Source organism: Musca domestica, unplaced genomic scaffold (assembly GCF_030504385.1).
Source record: "Musca domestica strain aabys unplaced genomic scaffold, Musca_domestica.polishedcontigs.V.1.1 14, whole genome shotgun sequence".
Lineage (NCBI taxonomy): Eukaryota > Metazoa > Arthropoda > Insecta > Diptera > Muscidae > Musca > Musca domestica.
Genome location: NW_026712192.1, coordinates 7,495,771 through 7,518,360, shown reverse-complemented (window position 1 = coordinate 7,518,360; position 22,590 = coordinate 7,495,771). Strand labels below are relative to the sequence as shown.

At 35.6% G+C, this 22,590-nt stretch overlaps 1 protein-coding gene across 3 annotated transcripts in view; it reads right to left on the bottom strand.

Moving 5' to 3' along the window:
• Positions 1–2,481: 2,481 nt before the first annotated feature.
• LOC101890227 (mannosyl-oligosaccharide alpha-1,2-mannosidase IA) overlaps positions 2,482–22,590 on the bottom strand; it is a 442,542-nt gene continuing 422,433 nt past the window's right edge. For all 3 annotated transcript variants that reach the window (XM_059119162.1, XM_059119160.1, XM_059119161.1), the window contains exons 2-6: positions 6,353–6,965; positions 6,063–6,287; positions 5,857–5,995; positions 2,988–3,249; positions 2,482–2,912 (exon numbers count right to left, since the gene is read on the bottom strand). In XM_059119162.1, the coding sequence (XP_058975145.1) occupies positions 2,763–2,912; positions 2,988–3,249; positions 5,857–5,995; positions 6,063–6,287; positions 6,353–6,965 (1,389 nt within the window). In that variant the 3' untranslated portion in view covers positions 2,482–2,762. The remainder of the gene's footprint in view (positions 2,913–2,987; positions 3,250–5,856; positions 5,996–6,062; positions 6,288–6,352; positions 6,966–22,590) is intronic.

Here is a 22,590-nt window from a genome sequence, read left to right as displayed (position 1 = left end):
GTAGTATAATGAAGGTTTCCGATGGTAATCCGACGATACTATTTTTATATATTGACCTAATTTTTGCTATCGCTACGGCAAATAGCAATAGGCAAAAACAAAAACAAAAAAGGGGAATGGGACAGGGTAATTGAATCCTGAATCACCTTGAGACGGTCTACCAATCAGTCTTGACAGATTATACAAGGACTTCAAAATTTTACAAGCAAAGGAAATCCCGTTGATCATTATGATTTCTTTACAATATATAAATAAAGAATCTGTGAAGGTAGACAACTCGGTCAAACGGAGAGACATTGCGATAACCCTAACATTGCCGCAACAAATTATGAATTTTGAACATTTTAGTATGCTACAGAATCTATACTTATTTCGATATTCAGAAAAATATTTCCAAGCACAAATTTAAATAGTTGGAAATGTCCAAAATATTGAATAGGTTTTAATCAATTGGTTAAATATTTGTGAAATAGGTGACACAAGTTAATTTATTTTTTAGTAATCTGCCAGAATTGATAACGATCTACGTATGAAAAAGTTTTTTTTTTTAATTTGTTTATAATTCGTTTTACAAAGTGTGGCGAAAATAATTACAATTTAATTATTTTTTTAAATGTATTTTTAGAAAAAATTCTCCTTTTTTGCAATTTTTTATAAATAATTTCCGTTTGCTTTCCATCCTCCGTTTTCGACAATCCTTATCTATTGAAATTGTTGGAACGATATTGAACCTTCATTACTTCTATGATCCATAATAACTCCCAACCAAAATTTGATTACGATAGACATGTTCTGTAACTTTTATCAATTGAATACAAATATTTGCATTTTTTGTAAAATAAACAATGAGTAAAGTTGTTAAAAAATTGCAGAATAAGCTCACAGGAGACATGGAAGACCATTCCAAGTGGATTACAAAAAGGCAATAAATACAATGTTATTGTAATCCAAAACAGTTTAAATTTTCAAAACATTTCTTGTTATTCTTTTTTCATTTTATTCGAATACAAATATCAGCCATTTCTTTCATCTATTCTTTGTTTATTGATTGCAAAATTATTAACAAAATATTTTACTTAATTATGACATTTAATTATAATGTATATATAAAGTTGCCTCAGTTGCAAATATGTATTGAGGAAATTTATGTGCAGGTATGTTGGTAATTTAAATAGATTATGAGGAGAAGACAATATTTATTCAATTTGTTTTTTGTTAAGTAAAACATAATATAAATTATGAAAACATATCTAAAAAAATTAAAATTCAAAATAATAACTAAAACTTATGTGACAATAAAATTATGCTACAAAAACAAATCGTGGGTGCTTTTAACTTGTACACATTACAAATAGATTGACTTTTAGTTATTTGTATTTAATATGTATGTATGTATGTATGCATAAGATAATAAGTAATTTACAAAATAGAAAAATAACTCTACATAGGGGCGGTGTTTAGAGAAGTTTCAATTGTTACAACTACAAATGTGCGAATTATTTTTCATAACGTAATTAGTTATTTTTTTTTTTTAAGCAAAAGCTATATTCAAATGTTTTTCTTACAAAAAGAAAATAAATTTGGTAGTAAATCAAAATTATGTAAAACAAATTTTTTGTCAAAATCAAACTAAAAGAAACAATTTTGTATGTAATAAAATAAAAAAAAAGAAAACAATGATTAAAATGCTGTAGTGTTATCCCAGAGGTTAAAGTCAGATTGATTTAGTATTTAAAGAAAGCTGTTAAGACATAAGTTTATATAGTGAGATTCCAAAATTGAGTATGGAGATTCAGATATATGCATGACATGCATAATTCCAGGTGAATTTAATATTCAACCTGACCATGACCTCACTAATTTGCAATACATATTTCCTTTGACAAATCATTGTTAGAATAGAGTTATTGGAAAAAAAAAGTATTCCATTGTTTGTGGTTTTTAAAAACTGGTTCTTTTTGGAAAAAAAACCCTGATCACTTATTGACATTTTCTCAGCCTTGAATTTAGGCCATGATGGAATTCAAAAAACAAAGATTTAAATTGAAAAAAGAATAATAAATCCTAAAAGGATATAAGAGTGGTTTATCTTTTTAGAAAAAACCCTCATCACTTATTGAAATTTTCTCAGCCTGGAATTTAGGCATGAAAAATAAGGATTTAAATTGAAAATACAATAATAAATCCTAAAAGGATATAAATTGGATTATTTTAGAAAAATTCTCATCAAATATTGCAATTTTTATCCTTGAATTCAGGCCATGATGAAATTTAAAATTATTTTAGAAAAATCCTCATCAAATATTGCAAATTTTTATCCTTGAATTCAGGCCATGATGAAATTTAAAACCAAAATTTAAATTGAAAATGGAATTATAAATCCTAAAAGAATAAAAGAGTGGGGAAAAGAAAGGCTCTTTTGTTATGGAAATCTCTTGATAAATAGTTAGTTTATTATATTTTTATATTTTTGTAATAAAAATAATTATGTCAAAGTGTGATAGGAAGCTAAATTAAAATTGTGTCCTTTAAATGGCGTTTTAAGAGAATATAAAAAACCACAAACAAATGTTTTCTTCCAAATTAGTTTTATGCTTCTCCTAAATTTTCATATTGCAAATTATACCCGATATTATTGGGATTTGGGTTTAACGAAAACAGCGATAATAGATAAAGAAAAATAAACTTAAAACAATTACGAGCAGCATATGGAATAGATTTGTATCTAAGGCGATATCCCACCATTTGGCTATATTTGCATTTTAGGAAGCATTCGTTGCTGCGGCTGATGTTGAGGCCGCTTGTCGGTAATAAATATTTGCCCCCTTAACGGGCAATGGATGAGCTTCGGTATTGAATACCCATTCGTCCAAGGGTATCAGTGAATCATCCGAAAACAAGAGATATAAATACTAAAAGAAATAAAGACATAAATTGTTTTTTTTATTATTTTAATAAATTAAATTAAAAATATTTCATGTGATTACCTTAAGTGTTTCGGCCAAAAAGAAACTCTGTTGTACATCGTCTTTTTGCGGTACCTCCTGATAGACATTCTTAATACCCGAATAGCCATGAGGAGTGCGACAATGTTGTTCCAAAGCCTGTACAGCATCCCAGCCCCAATCACGATACTTTTGATCGTGTGTCAAACGCCACAGTACAAAATAGCTTTCCACTGTTTCTGGTCTTAGAATATAGTATTTCTCATTCGATTTCAAGGCACGGGCCTCGGCGGCTTCGCTAAAGCTGTAATGAGAATTATGTAGATAATTTAAGAGATTATTCAAAGATGAATGAATTGTAGAACAAGTTGCATGGAAAATACAAACTAAACTATAAGACAAAATAACATTATAACATTATATTAAGAGAACCAAAGGACAGATTTGTTGCAGATCGATGAAGTTTTTGCAAGTGGCCCTAAGTATATCATGAAATCACTTTATCAAATTTATATATTTGCTAGTAACCCTAAATTGTATCATGAAATCGCTTTATACATCTGTTTGCAGCTTGTGTAGCTTCTTTTTGAGACAATTGAATGAGGATTTTTTTGTGGAAAATTTCGTTTGCATAACTCGAATAATCTTTTCGTCTTTTATTTCTTGAACGGGAAGTATAGTTCAAAAAGAAGAGATATTTCTATTTCGAAATTTTCTACGTTTCTAACGAATAAGAGAACGATGTTTTGAAGTTTTTATGGCATTTTTTAACATTTATCTGACAATTGGAAATATTTTCTTTCTGCGTCCACTAAACATTGAAAACGGCCATACATGCTTAGGAATAGTGGATTTCTATCGAGAGTTTGAAGTCTAAGATGAATTCAACCAGAGCTCCCAAGTACTAGAATATGAAAAAAATTAAAGAACAAAATCGATGGATGGTGAAAGTGGAGCCGAAAACAGAAGACACGTTTATCAGCATTTTGAATGTTTACATTGCAAAGTAACCTAAATGAAGGGGACAACCCTCTTCAATTTGTTTTAATTTTCGGATTAAGTTTTCTTGAAATTCCTACACTTTTTAGCTTTATAGTGTCTTCAGCAATATTTTTGATAACAATACGGAGATTTTTTGGTAGACAATTTTAAGCTTCAAAAGTGTTACCAAAGGGGTCGTTTAGGTCATTTTTATAACCTACGCCACAGAGTGGTAAGGGTATTATGTCTTTGTGCATTTGTTTGTAACATGGAGAAGGAAGCGATATAGACCCATAGTTACTTTTGAGGATCTTTATAGAATCACTTTCTGAGTCGATTTATGCATGTTAGTCCGTCCGTCCATGTATTCTTGTGAACAAAATGCAGGTCGCATTTAAAATCCGATTGAGATGAAATTATGCAAACGATATTTCTTTGGCCCAAGGACGAACCCTATAGAAATTGGTGGTAATCGGATCAGTTTTAGATATAGCTATCATAAATATTTATCCGATTTCGGGTTAATTGTACACCAAATAGTTAATATAAGTCAGAATGACCTGTATTCTTGTACATCCCACCGAATTCGGTCTAGAAGCAAGTAAATCAAAATTGGAGAAAATTGGTTCAGATATGGACCTAGCTCCCATATATATGTTTCATCCGATTTGGGGTTTTAAGTCCCTCACATACGTAATGTGCACTTCAGGAGAATGATATTTGGTACCGGACATCATATACTGACCGAAAACACCTCCATCAAATTTTATCAAGATCGGGTCAGATTAGGATGTAGCTTCCACATATATCTTTATCCGATATCAGGTATATTCAGCTCCAAATGGCTAATATCAGCCCAAATTGACTGAATTTTGGCAATTACAACTGAATTCATTCTATAAATCGATACTTCCAATTTGGTGTAAATCGGTTCAGATATAGCTATAAAACCCATATAGATGTTTTATCCGATTTGGGGTTTAAAGTTCCTAGCAAGCGTAATATGCTTTCCACAACAATGATCTTTGGTACCAAGTATCATATACAGCTCCGAAATAAGTGTATTCAATTTTCGAAATAAGTGTATTAAAATTTCAAGATCGTTTCAGATTTGGATATAGCTCCCATATATATCCTCAACCGATTTCGGTGAATTTTGGCATATCCGACCGAATTCAGACTAGAAACAAGTACATAAAATTCGGAGAAAATAGTTTCCATATATATGTTTCATCTGATTTTGTGTTAAAGTACCTCAAATTCGTAATATGCATTCGACAACAATGATATTTGGTACCAGTTATCAGATACAACCCCAAATTTTATCAAGATCGGTTCAGATTTGGATATAGGTCCCACATATATCTTCAACCGATTTCGGGTTAATTGTGCACCAAATGGACCGATATATTCCATCTTCACTCCTGTTATAATTATTCAAAATTTGGATTTTTGTGGGGGAGGTACATGATGAAGTGGACCGATATTGTCCATTTTTCCACCTCTCACTGATGCAAATATTATGATTTGCAAAGTTGGAGCAAAATCGGATAATATTTTCTCTTTTTGAGCAGTAATTTTTTTTTTTTTGAAAATTTTGACCTTTTGTTGGGAATGTACCAGAAGGTGTGGACCGATATTGCCCATCTCCGAACTCGATAATAATTTTATAATGGAACAAATCGGGAACTACCTTCGAGAGTTATCGTGAGCCCCAAGATCAACTCCAAATGTCCTGATACGGATTTGGTCCAAAGAGACATGAGGCACGTTTTGGCCGTATCAAATGATATATACCAACTTGGTGGAAATAAAATTGTTTTTTCCCTAATGTTCGGTCCCGCCGAATCTAATTGCTTTTTTATTTGTTTTCCAACTTTTCTATAGCTCTTAAAAACTACCGCTACCGCTAAACTTTACCGCTACTTACCGGAAAGCCTCTGGCCCCAAATGCGTTGTTGTTCTAATATAACTTTCGTGGCAGGTATTCGTAATACCTTTGCCAATATTCATGAATTTTTCGGTATGTTCGTTTTGTCTTGTATTAGCACCCAAGGCAAAAAGGCCACCTATTAAATGGACAAAAAGAAAAAAAAAGATTAAACAAAGTTTCAAATGACTTACGTTTTGACATACCAGCAAAGCAGGCTAAATGATCCATTTTATGTTCCAGTCGATCGAACTTCAAATCCGATACATACGTCAAGCCATTTGGACTTGTGCGCACCATTTTATCAATAATGGCAACCATTGCCTCGTCAAACATTTGTCTGGCTTCTTCGTCGGTCTGTCCAGACTGTATCCAGGCTTTCAGCAGATACTCATAGAAACTATCACCCAATGCACCCAGAGACATGTGTACTGCAATTAATGGAAAAAAGGAGATGTATTATTTTATTTTGAAAATTGCAGAACTTCATACTTACATTGCCCCCATTTTCCAGTTTTTGGATTCAAAAAGTTGGGATATAATCCTTTGGGTTTTTCAATATCTTTCAAAATCTGTCGAATGGTCTGCACGCGTTCTTTGTACAATGGATTGCCGGTAATATCGCTCAAATAGCTAAACTCCAAATGTAATGTACCGAATTCGGAGAGAATCGAACTGGCGCCCGATGCCCATCCGTAGTTTTTACTCATGCCTGTTTTGGGATTTACCAAGCCATATGGTATACCAGTGGGGGTTTGGAATGCGGGTAATAGCTTATCGGCAACATGTTGAGCTTTATCTTTGTACAAAGCATCACCGGTAAAGGCATACATGGTTAGTAGACCCCCAATAAAACGAATATTCGTTTCAAATACTGACAGATCGGCGGTTACATTGTCGAGAGAGAATTTCCGCTCTATCCAGTCGCGTCCCTCTTTGTACTCATTCTCCAGGCCCATTATGTACAGGGTATCGAGTCCATCGATTATGGTGGCACCCAGTTCCTGGGAACCAAATATACTACCAATGTGGGCACGTTGTGATAGCGGGCGTAATTCGTTTTTGCCCCAAGCGTAAAGTTTGTAATTTTCCCAGGCATGTTGCATCATCTGAAATGATTGAATTGGCGAAAAAAAGGTGGACGGTTAGAATAACGTGTAATTAACTCATTAAAGAAAAGAGAAGAAAATTTTGAGAATTTACCAAAACAAAAGAGGACAGAGAGAGAGAAAATAATAGGAATGTAAGAATAAATAGGAAAGTGATTTTGAAACTTATCCTGAATAACCAATAACTAATAATAATTAAAAACGTCGACGAAAACTCAATATTTAAGGAGTTATGGTCATTTTAAAGTATTTAATAATACACTCCTAAATAACTGATCATAAATAATAGCTAAAAACGTTCAAAACTCAATATTTAAGGGCTAATGGTCATCTTAAAGAAGTTAAATGGAATCAGTCGGTATTACCGACAGCTGCATACCCTCAGCCAATGTTCGGTTATTTAAATATATTTTGACTATAATTTATGATTTAGGTTCCAAAGAAGTGGGCCAATATTTTTCATTTCAAATCTGACATAGGCCTGATAAAAATTAATGTTTATGGAAATATTGAAATATACAAATATGAATGGAATCGGAATCGGAAATGAATGGAAAATTTTGACTCTTTGTGGGGGAGGTGCAAGAAGGAGTGGACCGATGTATCCATTCTTCACATCAGACCTTGGGTTAGTAAAAATATTGAGATGTATGTAATTTCAAGAGAACCGGATGCTTATTTCGAATTTTATGATCGTTTCGGTTATTCAAAACTTTGACTCTTTGTGGGGGAGGTACCAGAAGAAAAGGTCTCTACCATCTTTATAACAGACCTTGTGTTAATGGAAATATTGGAATGTACCAAGTCTGAATGGAATCGGATGTTAATTTCGCTTTTTATGAGTTTCATGGATGTTCAAAATGTTGACCATTTGTGGGGAGATACCAGAAGGATTGCACCGATATAGACTATCCTCACACCAGTCTTTGGGTTCATAAAAATTGTGTGATACGTGTAATTTGAAGACAATCGGACTTTACATCACATTTTATAAGAGTGGGGGAGGTACTTGATGGAGTGTCCCGATATTTTCCATTTACGCAACTGACTGCTGGTCAGATATTGGGACTTGCAATGTTGGAGCAAAATTGGTTATCCTTTCTATTTCTGTGCAGTATTTTTTTTTTTTTTTTTTTTGAAAATCGGGTCCTTTTTTGGAGGAGGTACCAGAAGGAGTAGACCGATATTGCCCATCTCCGAATTCGATCTAAGTTTGATAATAATACGACGAAGTACCAAGTTTGGACTAAACCGGATACGCTCTTCGAGAGTTACCGTGCACACCAGCCAGCCAGACAGGCGCACGGACGAACATCGCTATATCGACTCCAAATGTCGTGAAACAGATTTACCTAGGGTCTAAGTTATTTCGATGAGGCACGTTATGGCCGTATAAAATGATATATATCCTCTCAAGCCAAATGGCTATTTTTAACTAATTGAATAAAAAAATTGAACTTCGACTTTTTCGTTGAAGACAAAAAATCGAAAAGTCGATTGTAACTTTTTATCCTTACTGTGACCAAGTAGAATGCAATCGAATACGAAGAACTTGTCAAGATTATCTTGGGAAATAAAGACTCACTTCGTCGCGGCCAAGGCCATAGTATTATGGCTAGAGCCTACAAAAGGTTTTAGATGTTGCAGAACCTCCCTTCCAAGCTTGGTAACTAAATAACTGTATCCTTTAAGCATTCAATTTGTGTAATACATTTGGCTTTACAAAGATTTATTTGACAAATTTTACACATGTACAAATTGTACATCCATTGATCGAACGTAACATACGACAAGTTTAGTATAAAATCTTAATACCACTAAGCTATACTTGTCATGGTATATACACTTTGCTTGTCCATATTCAATTTTTGGTAAAAGAAACGTAAACAATGCCAACATTGAAACGTTGAAAATGAAAACAATGAGAATGGCAACTGGGCAATGGTCAGCTAATTCAAAGTCAAAATATGCGGTGATTAGAAAACGATGGAAAATATGCACTTGAAAAAAATGTTTGAAAGACTTTTCAATTCCAATTATAGAATATATATCTATATTAATCACATATGTAAAGTGGCCGCTCCTCAAAATTTTTAATTTGCAACGAAACGTTCAGAGCCTAGTATAAATTAATAGAAATATAGGTGGAGATAAAAAAAAACTGCAACCAACTTCAGACAGCTGTCATTTCTATGACACTCGTCCGACAGCTGTTAAAATTATTCCAGTGACAGCTCATTATATTGCTTACAAGCGTGCAAAAGCATTTTGGTGAAAATTTTCCAGAAAAAAAGTTATTCGTGATAGAATTCAAGCGTGAGTTTTTTATATTTGGCTGGAAAACCAGAAGTTAATTTATTTAAATGTGAATAAATCTTTTGTGTCTCGTATCATCGCTCGCTATCGTGATACTGGTAGCGTAGCCCGATGTCAAGGAAGTGGACGGAAGAAAACAGCAACATCAGCAGAAATGGTTCGAAAAGTAATGATTGAAACCCGCGTCGCAGTGGCCGTAAAATGGCTCGTGAGCTGAACATATCGCAATATTCCATTCGGCAAATATTGAAAAATGAGCTCGGGGTAAAGCCATTGAAATTCCAAAAATTGCAAGAACTTACACCGAAACAGAAAGAAAATAGACTCAAAAGAGCTAAAAAGTTGCTTCGCTTGGTGGTGAACTGCCGAATTTGGTTTTCGGTCTCCGATGATAAATCATTCGTTGTCCAGCAGTTTGTAAACAAACAAAATGATCGTGTTTACTTGCCAAAGAGATCAGCTGAAAATATGCACCTTTGGTTGGCCACCAGAACTCAAGCGTCGGCCATGGTGATGGTGTGGGCCGCCATATAGCGGATGGTCGCTCTCCGCTCGTACTAATCGACCGTGGCATCAGAATAAATGCCGATTATTATCGCGAAAATATTCTGGAGGGTGTATTAAAACCTTGGGCACGCAAAAAATTTTGCCGCAGACCTTGGATATTCTAACAGGAACCATCGCACTCAGCACACGCCAACCAAGAATGGTTACAAAATGAAGTTCTTCCAGGGCACAATGGTCACCAAAATCTCCGGATACCAATCCGTTGGACTATTGTGTCTGGAGTATTTTGGAAAGCAAGGTTGGCACTAAAAATACCAAAGTGTCGATCACCTCAACCAAGCGCTTCGCTGGGAATGGGGCAAAATACCGCAGAGCAACATTCGGACAGCGTGTTACGGTTTCATTGGCCGTTTGAAGTCCATAATTCGTGCCAATGGTGACCAATTCGAACAAATCTAAACTTATTCTAAAATTTAATGTTATTTCCGACATTTTTTGCTTTCAATAAAATTTAAAAATAAAATGTAAAAATCATGGCGTTTAACTTTGGTGCAGTTTTTATCTCACCCTGTATACCATTTTAAAAATCCTAATTAGAAGTATTTTTGCTCCGCCTGTTAATCCAATACATAGTATCGAATCTACAATATTTAAGGCTAGAATATACATAATGTCGTCTGTCGGGCTTGTGCGAACGAAAACTCTCGAAGGGAGTATCCGATTTGGTGTAAACTTGGTACATCGCAATATTATTGACAAACTCAGTTCAGAGTTCGGAGATGGGTAAAATCGGTCTACTCCTTCAAAAATATATTTTATTGCACAGAAAGCGAAAGGATAATCCAATTTTGCTCCAACTTTGCAAATTCTAATATTTACATCAGGGCTAGATCAAGCGCAAAAACGGAACTCCATCATGTACCTCCCCCACAAAGAATCAAAATTTTGAATAATTAAAACTCTTATAAAATGTGATGTAAAAGTCCGACTGTCTTCAAATTACACACATCACCATATTCTTATTAACCCAAGGTCTGGTACCTCTCCCACAAACGGTCAACATTTTTAATATCCATGAAGCGAAACTAGCATCCGATTCCATTCAGACTTTGCTCATCTCAATATTTCTATCAACACAAGATCTGTTATAAAGATGGTAGAGATCGGACCATTCCTTCTGGTATCCCTCCACATAGGGTGCAAATTTTGAAAAACAAAACGTTCAGAGAAAACTAAATAAGCATCCAGCTCTCTTCAAATTTCACATACACACAAACTTTTTGCTAACACAAAATCTGTTGTGAAGATATATATCATATCTGGTTCCTTTTTGGAACCTAACCCACAAAGGGTCGCAATTGTCAATACCTTTATCTGTCATAACTTGCGAAACAAGACAGCGATTCTTTACAACTTACTATATGTATTTCTCTTAACCAGAAACCTGCGACGAATATGGAATTTATGATTTCACATAAAATTTGATATAAATGTTACAAAGGCTACCATATTTAGTATCTTTTAATACTTTTCATACCGGATTTCCGAAAATCCAGCTTTATCTGACCCCTTTGGACCAAGAGTGACCCTCGCCCAAAATTCAAAAATTTTAGTTTCAGCCGTTGCGTCTGGTCGGCCAGTCAATTACTTTACTCTTGTATAAATATGTATAAACTGGGACTCATGAGTCCCTCGATGTTATTAATAAAAAAATAATTCCTGGACAAAGCCAAACAGTTGTCAAAATATGAGTTGCTTTAATTCCTAGGACTTTGCAAGATTTATTTTGCTTAGTTTATATTTAAACTTAAAAAAAATAGATTTTTCAAGTGTACTGCTTCAAACAAAACTTGCATCTTCATTATCGTTGGTATTGTTTGTCCAGCTACTCAAAGACACACACCCGCACAGTCAGAGAGGGAGAGAGAGAGAGAGACAAATTGTTAAATTGTACATAGCTCTTGCCATTCATGCCCTCGACAGTCATGATAATGACAATGGTCATGAGTGTCAAATGCCCTCCAGAAGATATAATAAAAAATAATGCTTGTCTAGCCGAAGTCGACAAACGTCAAGAAGCTCAACGCAAACTTATAGCCATTGATGGCAGCGCAACCTTTCAGACGACTAAGGAGAACGGGCGACAAATATACAAATCCGTCCACCAAGAAAAGTACGAAGACGACGGCGGCAGCATTGACGCGATGTGAACAGTGATATTCTGTTGGTGGACCATGACTATGACAACGGGCAACTGTAACTGCCCTCCAATGCAATAACAATTAAAGAAGTAGGTTAAAGACGTTGCATTGCAAAGAAAAAACTCAAATAAAAATGAAAATAAAACGAAAATAGAAATGCAAGAATTATAGACAATATAAAAATATAGTGCATTGGGTGCGTGTGAAAAAGTCATGACCTTCCTTTTGGAGGTGTGAGAAAATCCAAGTGCAATAAAATTTGTTGAACATTTATGTTCGATATAAGTTCGTCGTTATTGCCAACATTCCGGTAGTGAAATGTTGCAAGCAAAACATGTGAGGCAATCAATGCTGTCTTGATACGTATGTGGAGGAATAGTAAAATATTTCATTGAAATATGACATTCAATTCGAAATCCCAGGAAAAGTGGTACAAAATTAAAGTTCAACTAAAGCAGTTAGTTGCTGAAGGCCAGTTTACACATTATGCGACGGCCTTATGTCTACAGGGGGTATATATCATTTGATACGGCCTAAACGTGCCTCATAAAAAAAACGGCTTTAGACCCTAAGTTTCTTTGGACCAAATCCGTTTCAGGCCATTTAGTGTTGATCTAGCGATGTCCGCTCGTCCGTCTGTCTGGCTGGCTGGTGAGCACAATAATTCTCTAATGAAGTACACGATTTAGTCCAAATATGATACATCGTAAAGTTATATTCAAACTTAGTTCGAGTTCGAAGATGGGCAAAATCGGTCCACTCCTCCTGGTATCTCCCCTACAAAAGGGTAAGATTTTCAATGAAAATGATTTACGTCATTTACATCCCCACAAAAGGGGAGAATTTTCAAAGAAAATTATTTACGTCATTACTCGATTTTGTGCAAACATTGCACATTCCAATATTTTTGCCAGTGCTAGGTCAGGTGCGAAAATGGACAATATCGGTCAAGTACCTCAAAGTTTGAATAATTTCAACTCTTATAAAATGTGAAAGGAGAGTCAGATTCTCTTCTGGTACCTCCCTCAAAATTTTGAATAATTATAACTTTCATAAAAATTGAACTAATTGTCCGATTATCTTCAAATTTCGCACATTTTAAATATTTTCACCAACACAAGGTCTGGTATGAAGAACGGATTGAATGGACCACTCCTTCGAGTACCTTCCCCACAAAGGGTCAAAATTTTGAATAACCATTAAGCACATAAAACGCGAAATGAGCATCCGATTCCTTTCAAATTCGGCACATCCCAATATTTCCATCAACTTAAAATGTGTTATAAAGATTGTAGAAATCGGACCCCACATAGGGTTCTAGATTTTGAAATACAAAACGCTAAAAAAGGGATAAAAGCATCCAACTCTCTTTAAAATCGGATTATACTTTCTGTGCAGTAAAATAAAATAGTGGATTGATATTGCCCATCTTGGAACTCGATCTAATCTAATTTTTGGTGACTCATAGTCAAATTTAATGAAAAATGTTCGAAAATTATGCTTTGTAGGTGCAGGTGTAGGTGCACTCGGAAATGTGATTTTAATGAATTTCGAACTCTTAGGTATGATTTTGACGTACTCTATAACATATAGTAGAATTTTATGACAAAGAAATGTAGCATATTTTGAGAGGCTATGACCCCATTAAAGGGAGTTAAACAAAAAAAAAAAAAAAAAAAAAAAACAGAATCAAAAAGACACCTCGATTGAGAGTTAATAATTTTTAAGGCACTACAAATCGAACGAATTCCAAAGAATATTAACACGAAATTTTGAAAAAAAAAATTAATAAAAAATAAATAAAAAACAGAATCCGTTAAAATCTTAAAAATACCGAATATAAGAAGTTTTCGTTGTTTTTTGGAAGACACAGGCTGTAGTAACCATTAGGAACTTCAAATACGAAATATGAAACAATTCCGCTAAAATCATCAAAATACCCAATATATGAAGGTTCCGCTATACATGGGTGCTATACGAAGACCTGGACTTGTTTTGACAATTTTCGCCACAGACTGAAATACCCATTAGGTACTTCAAATACGAAATTTGAAAGAATTTCGATGAAAAATGCATTTAACAACATCAAAATACCGAATATAGGAAGGTACCGATAAATGGGGCTATACGAAGACCTGGACAATTTTCAGCCATATACTGTAGTACCTATTAGGAATTTCAAATACGAAATATGAAACAATTCCGATAAATACAGGGTGAGATGAAAAAACTGCAACCAACTTCAGACTGCTGTCATTTCTAAGCCACTGGTCCGACAGCTGTTAAAATTATTCCAGTGATAGCTCATTATATTGTTTACAAGCACAAAGCATTTTGGGTAAGAATTTTCCAGAAAAAAACCTATTCGTGATGGAATTCAAGCGTGATAGTCTGATTTCTGGAAAACCACAACTGGCTATCGTTAGAGCACTCCAGCATTTAAATGTGAATAAATTATCTGTGTCTCGTACCATACTGGTAGGGTAGCCCGACGTCAAAGAAGTGGGCGGAAGAAAACAGCAACATCAGCAGAAATGGTTCGAAAAGTAAAGAAGCGACTTGATCTCAAACCCGCGTTGCAGTGGCCCAAAAATGGCTCGTGAGCTAAATTTATCGCAATATTCCATTCGGCAAATATTGAAAAATAAGCTCTGGGTAAAGCCATTGAAATTCCAAAAAGTACAAGAACTTACACTGCAACAGAAAGAGAATTGACTCACAAGAGCTAAAGAGTTGCTTCGCTTGGCCGAAAGTGGTGAACTGCCGGGTACATTCGTTGTCCAGCAGTTTGTAAACAAAGAAAATGATCGTGTTTACTTACCAAAGAGGTCAGCTGAAAATGTGTACATTCGGTTGGCCACTAGAACTTAAACGCCGGCCATGGTGATGGCGTGGGCGGCCACAACAGCCGATGGTCGCTCTCCGCTCGAATTAATCGACCATGGCTTCGGAAAAAATGCCGAATATTATTGCGAAAATATTCTGGAGGGTTATTAAAGCATTGGGCACGTAACCATTTGGGCAGTAGACCTTGGACATTCCAACAAGACTCGGCACCATCGGACTCAGCACGCGCCACCCAAGAATGGTTAAAAAAAATGAGGTTCCTCGCTTCATTTCCAGCACAAAATGGCCAGAAAAATCTCCGGATACCAAGCAAGATTGGTACTAAAAAATACCAAAGTGTCGATCAACTCAAGCAAGCGCTTCGCCCGGAATGGGCAAAATACCGCAGAGCAACATTCGGGCAACGTGTGACGGTTTCATTGGCCGTTTGAAGGCCATAATTCGTGGCAAAGGTGACCAATTCGAACAAATCTAAACTTATTCTAAAATTTGATGCTATTTCCGACATTTTTGGATTTCATTCAATAATTTTTTTTTAAAAAGTGTAAAAATTATGGTGTTGGACTTGGTTGCAGTTTTATCAAAATTATCAAAATACTGAACTTGGACCTATATAGCCCTATACCAACAGTCCTGCAGACCAAACACACATTTGAGTAAAATTTTATTTTCCGTTAGTAATTAGTCATAATTTTGAAAATTAAATTTTTAAAACGATTAGAAGATTAGACCCACAATCCAACTCAACAGCATTTTTCACTGCATTGCATATTAATGCAAAACGTTATCTGTAATCTATTTAAATTATTACATTACGCCCCAAAGTATGCTATACCATGACATCATTGTAAAATGCCCAAAGGTTATAATTGAATATGTCAAAGCAATAAAACGTTTATTAAATATTTAAAATAATAATCTCAAAGCAATTAAATTAACATATAAATAAACATTTACATTGTTGCAACAATAAATGCAGTGCAAAACCTCATCCCTGGGTTGTAGCTGTTGTTGGTGCTCACAATTAAGGCAGCTCTCCTCTCTCTCTCTCTCTCTCTCTCTCGTTTAATCCCTTACAAATGTGCAGGGAGATTTTTTTGTTGGTTGGCAAAGGGAGCTGATATTGTATAATTTGGTCCATAGGTAGTAGTTTGGTGGTTTTAGGTTCATGAGCCAGCATATAATACGAGCCATAAAACTGCATCAGCTTACCATGGCTGGCTGCTTGGAATTGTGCCAGAAACCATTTCAAATTTTGTTTTTTTTTTTTATTTAAGTCAAACAATGACAGAATGCCAACATCAAGCCTCAACAATGTCGCTCTTGTTCATTGTACATGAGCATTGTGTTTTATTGCTGTTGCTTTTGTTGTTGTTGTTTTGGGTTGTCAATGTTGCTCGGCTTTGCCATAGCTCCAGACAATAGAACTAATGGCCTAAAATGCTCGCCAAACACAACCACACACATCCCGACAGCAGAGGAAAAGCCTAACGGAAGGTTGAGAAAAGCTGCTTAAATGATCATTTAAATAAATAATTGTTATTTGAAACTGTCTCCGGTTAGCTAAGGATTTAATTGAAATTAATGCCTATGGGCAATAATAAAGATAGAGAGAGAGACACACACAAAGGCTCTGTCGTGAGACGGGGGCGTGAAACTGGTAGAGGTTTATTGCGGTGGATTAAATAAAAAAGGGTAATAATTTTAAATTATTTCAAGGTATTTTTAAAAAAGCCAATTGACCAAAAAGTCACTTGTGTGTGTGTGTGGCGAAGAGGGGTTAAATATGTTTGTGTCCGTTTGTCGTAGGAGAAAATATTTTTGGGCACTTAAGAACAATACCTAATAAGTCAAATAGTATCGGTCGGGTTTGCCGACAGATGTACACCCCCAACCATGACTTATGATTGATTATTCAAACTCTGGACTCATTATGGGGGAGGTTCCGAAGCAGTTGGCCAATATTGACCAATTCGTATCTGACCTAAGACTGATATAAATATTACAACGTGACAGATTTGGACTATATCGACTACTTCCTGTACTTTATACAAGATATGTATAAATGTTTGGAAAATGTGGAAATATGCATGAGGTAACAGATATAGCGGATCGAACATTTATATCCATTTTCATGCGAAATCATGAATTCTATATTTATCTCAGGTTTCCGGTTGAGCAAAATATTTAGATATGGCAAGTTGTAAAGAATCGCTGACTTTTTTTTCGCAAGTTATGACGGATAAAAGTATTGGAAAATGGGACCCTTTGTGGTGAAGTACCAGAAAGGTCTTGTGTTAGCAAAAATGTTTGTACGTTCGAAATTTAAAGAGAGTTGGATGCTTATTTCTCTCTCTTTGAGCGTTTTGTTTTCAAAATCTTGAACTCTATGTGGGGGAGGTACCAAAGGAAATGGTCAGATCTCTACCATGTTTATAACAGATCTTGTGTTGACGGATATATTGAGATGTATCAAGTCTGAATAAAATCGGAAGTTAATTTCGTGTTTTATGAGCTTCGTGAATATTAAAAATTTTGACCCTTTGTGGGGGAGGTACCAGGAGGAATGGTCCGATCTCTACCATCTTTATAACTGACCTTGAGTTAATGGAAATATTGAGATGTGCCAAGTCTGAATGGAATCGGATGTTAATTTCGTGTTTTATGAGCTTCATGAGTATTCAAAATTTTGACCCTTCGTGGGGAAGGTACCAAAAGAAGTGGACCGATATATTCCATCTTCACACCAGATTATGGATTATTAAAAATATTGGGATGTGTGAAATTTGAAGACAATCGGACCATTAAATCACATTTTATAAGAGTTATAATTATTCCAAATTTTGACCGTTTGTGGTGAAGGTACTTGATGGAGTGGACCGATATTGTGCATTTTCACACCTGACCTAGCACTGATGCAAATATTAGGATTTGCAAAGTTGGAGCAAAATCGGATTATACTTTCGCTTTCGGTGCAGTAAATTATGTTCTTTGAAAATGTTGACATTTTGTGGGGAGGTACCAGAAGGAGTGGACGGATATTGCCCATCTCCGAAATCGATCTATGTTTGATAATAATACTACGATTTACCACGTTTGGACCAAATCGGATACTCCCTTCGACAGTTATCGTGCGAACCAGCCAAACAGACAGACGGACGGTCATCGCTAGATCGACTCTACATAAATGTCCTGAAACGGATTTGGTCCAAAGAGACCTCGGGTCTAGTGCTTGAAATTTGGTATAAGGGTCGCGATTCATGTGTAGCCTTTACAAATGGAGGTGATTACGGAAATGTGTACTATAAATGTACGAAAAGTACTAAATGGTACTAAATTTGGTATTGGGTGATGGAATAGGGCTGGAATTCTCAAGTATTCTATTGAGGTCCCTGTTGGTATCTGGCATTGAGATATGGATGTGGTTTTGAAAATGTGTACAAAAATTATATGAAAAGTACTAAATAGTACCAAATTTAGGTTTTTTTTATTAAGGAAGGACTTGCTAAGGATTTTAGCTCTAAATCCTGGAATTTGTGTGTGTGGTACGAAATGAAATAGCTGAAATCCTGAAATTTAATATTAAGATCATGGTTGGTATCCGAGGTTCTGATACGGAGATTGTTTCGAAAATGAGTACTATGATTGTTCGAAAAGTACTAAACGGTACTAAATTTGTCGTTGACTGAATGGAGAGAGCTTGAGTCTCGAAATTTGATACTGACGTCTCTACTGGGTTGAGATCTGGTGGAGGTTTTGCATATGGGTACTATAATTGTTCGAAAAGTACTATATGGTACTAATTTGTGATTCCTCTTGGTGTCTAGAATGGAGAAATGTAGAAATTTGGTATTGGGTGAAGGTATAGAGATACCATGAGTAATCTCAAAATTTCATATTAAATTACTCATGGTACCTGTGTTTGAGTTTTGGCGGTGATTTGGAAAGGTGTACTATATTGTTAGAAAAGTACTAAATGGTACTAAATTTGGTATTGGGTGAAGGGTTAGGGCTTGAATCCTCAAATTTGATATCGAGACCTTCCTTGGTATATGGAATTGAGAAATGGAGGTGATTTTGGACATGTGTACTAAAATTATATGAAAATTACTAAGTGGTACTAAATTTGGTATTGTGTGAAGGGATAGTGCTGGAATCCCAAAATTTGATATTGAGGTCTTTGTTGATATCTGGGAGATCTGGTGGTGGTTTTGCAAATGCATGCAATTTAGGATTCTCGTTGGTGTATAGGATGGAGAGATCTTGATTATTATGTTACTAAATTTGGTAAATGTTACTAAATTTGGTATTGGGTGAAGGGATAGAGATGCTATTCTGAAATTTCATATAGAGGTCAGTGTTGGTTTGCATAAAAGTTGTCAAAAAGATAATGAATTTTTCTCTCGACTGTTTCAATTAAATGCATGATAGTGGGTCAAAAATTCAATTTTCACTATATGCCTCAGAATAATAGTCTTGCAGGTGGAAATAATTTGTATTTAATTTTTGTAGAGAAAGGGTTTTTTTTTTTGGTTTTTATGAAATAAATACCTTTATTGTTAGGACTAGGGACCCTAAAAATTAGGGCCTTTCTGATGTGCTATGAATTAACCTTGTGAGAATCTCACGTGTCCATGCACATGTTAACTTGAAAAGGTGCAAATAAGTCAAAATGTGATAATGGCGATTATATTCTATGACAAAAAATAAAACGAACAATTAAGCCTTTGTAATGTGAGCTCCTCTTTATATCTACGGGATGCAGCTCAAATACTAAACCGCTGCAGAGCAAAAAAAAATCTATCTCCATAGCATTCACATATCATCCATGTCATCAGCGGCAGATAGGCGAATAAAGTAAATGTCGCTTTGGCGACGAACCGAAAACAAATTGCACTCTCACAAAAAGGCAATCAATTTAATACACCGCCACCGGCAACAACAAAACAAAACAAAAAACAAGTGAACAACAACAGCATCACAAAACGATTTAATTAAACCGCATATAAATTATTCAGATATTATAGAGCGGCAATTGAGACATAATAGCAAGCAATGCGAGCAAAAATGCAACAAAAACAACATGATGCTTTTTCTTATTTTCTTATCAAATAATTGAAATCATTTTGAAGAGATTTTTCAAATTAATATTATTAAATAATAAGTAGGCCGTTGATTTTTATGCAAGTGCATATACAGGGTGAGATAAAAAAACTGAGAGCAACTTCAGACTGATGTCATTTCTAAGCCACTCGTCCGACAGCTGTTAAAATTATTCCAGTGACAGCTCATTATATTGTTTGCAAGCGTACAAACGCATTTTGATGAGAATTTTCCAGAAAAAAGTTATTCGTGATGCAATTCAAGCGTGATAGTGTGATTTCTTTACATTTGGCTGGAAAACCACAAGTGGCTATCGTTAGACCACTTCAGCATTTAAATGTGAATGAATTTTCTGTGTCTCGTTGTACCGTGATACCGGTAGCGTATCCCGACGTCAAGGAAGTGGACGGAAGAAAACAGCAGCATCAGCAGAAATGGTACGAAAATTAAAAACGTGACTTTATGGAAACCCCTCGTCACAGTGGCCGCAAAATTCGCAATATTCCATTCGTCAAATATTGAAAAATAAGCTCGGGGTTAAGCCATTGAAATTCCAAAAAGTGCAAGGACTTACACCGCAATGGAAAGAAAATGGACTCGAAAGAGATAAAGAGTTGCTTCGCTTGGCCGAAAGTGGTGAACTGCCGAATTTGGTTTTCTCCGATGAGAAAACATTCGTTGTCCAGCACTTTGTTAACAAACAAAATGATCGTGTTTACTTGCCAAAGAGGTCAGCTGAAAATGTACACCTTTGGTTGGAACTCAAGCACTGGCCATGATGATGGTGTGGGCCGCCATAACAGCCGATGATCGCTCTCCGCTCATATTAATCGACCGTGGCATCAGAATAAATGCCGAATATTATCGCGAAAATATTCTGGAGGGTGTATTAAAGCCTTGGGCACGCAAACATTTTGGTCGCAGATCTTGGACATTCCAACAGGACTCAGCATCATCGCACTCAGCACGCGCCACCCAAGAATGGTTACAAAATGAGGTTCTTTGCTTCATTTCCAGTGCACAATGGCCACCCAAATCTCCGGACACCAATCCGTTGGACTATTGTGTCTGGAGTATTTTGGGCACGCAAACATTTTGGCTGCAGACCATTCCAACAGTACTCAGCACCATCGCACTCAGCACGCGCCACCCAAAAATGGTTACAAATGAGGTTCCTCGTTTCATTTCCAGCGCACAATGGCAACCAACATCTCCGGACACCAATCTATTCGACTATTGTGTCTGGAGTATTTTGGAAAGCAAGGTTGGCACTAAAAAATGCCAAAGTGTCGATCACCTCCAGCAAGCGCTTCGTCGGGAATGGGCCAAAATACCGCAGAGCAACATTCGGGCAGCGTTGATGCTATTTCCGACATTTTTCATTTCATTCTTCAATAAAATTTAAAATCTTGAACCCTATGTGGGGGAGTACCAGAAGAAATGGTCCAATCTCTACCATCTTTATAACAGATCTTGTGTTCATGGAAATATTGAGATGTACCAAGTCTGAATGGAATAGGATGTTAATTTCACTTCTTATGAGCCTCGTGGATATTCAAAATGTGACCCATTGTGGGGGAGGTACCAGAAGGGACCAGTGGACCAATACATCCCATCTTCACAACAGATCTTGTGTTAGTAAAAATAATGAGATGCGTGAAATATTAAGAGAACCGTATGTTTTTTCGGATTTTATAATATTTTTTGTTATTCAAAACTTTGACCCTTTGTGGGGGTAGTACCAGAAGGAGTGGACCGATGTATTCCACCTTGGCACCAGACCTTAAGTTTATAAAAATATTGGGATGAGTGAAATTTTAAGGCAATCGGATTCTTACACATTTTACAAGAGTCATAATTATTTAAAATATTGAAACTTTGTGGGGGAAGCACTTAATGGAGTGGACCGATATTATCGATTTTTGCACCTGACCGAGAACTGAGACAAATATTAGGATTTGCAAATTTGGAGCAAAATAGGATTATTGTTTCTCTTTCTGTGCAGAAAATATTATTTTGAAAATTTCGAACTTTTGTGGGGCAGGTACCAGAGAGAGTGGACCGATATTGCCCATCTCTGAACGCGTTCTAAGTGCGATAACAATATTATGATGTACCAGTTTTGGACCAAAAAGGAAACTCCCTTTGAGAGTTATCGTGCGCATTAACCAGCCAGACAGAAGGACGAACGGACATAGCTAGATCGATTTTAAATGTCCTGAAACGGATTAAGCCAAAAAGACCTAGGGTCTAAAACCATTGTTTTGGCCGTATAAAATGATATATACCCTCTCTAGCCATATGACTGGGGCATAAAAAATAAATTGAGGGTATCTGAAAAACGCAGATTTCAAAATGCTTTTTTCGCAGAAGATTTGCAATGAGAGCGTATAAGCATAGACAAATAAAGGTATAGACTAAAAAGTTGTCTCATCTGTCATATTCGAAAAAAGAGCTTCAATAGATGTCGTTCATGCTGTGAGAGAGCATAAGTCAGCTCACTCAATTCTCTCAAAATACAACTATTGAATACTTTTATGATTTATTATTATTTATCAATTGGAAACGAAACAGTGACTATGTTTACATTGATATTACCCAACTATGTGGTAGAATATAAAAATATAGAACTTAAGTAGCAGAAAATTGAA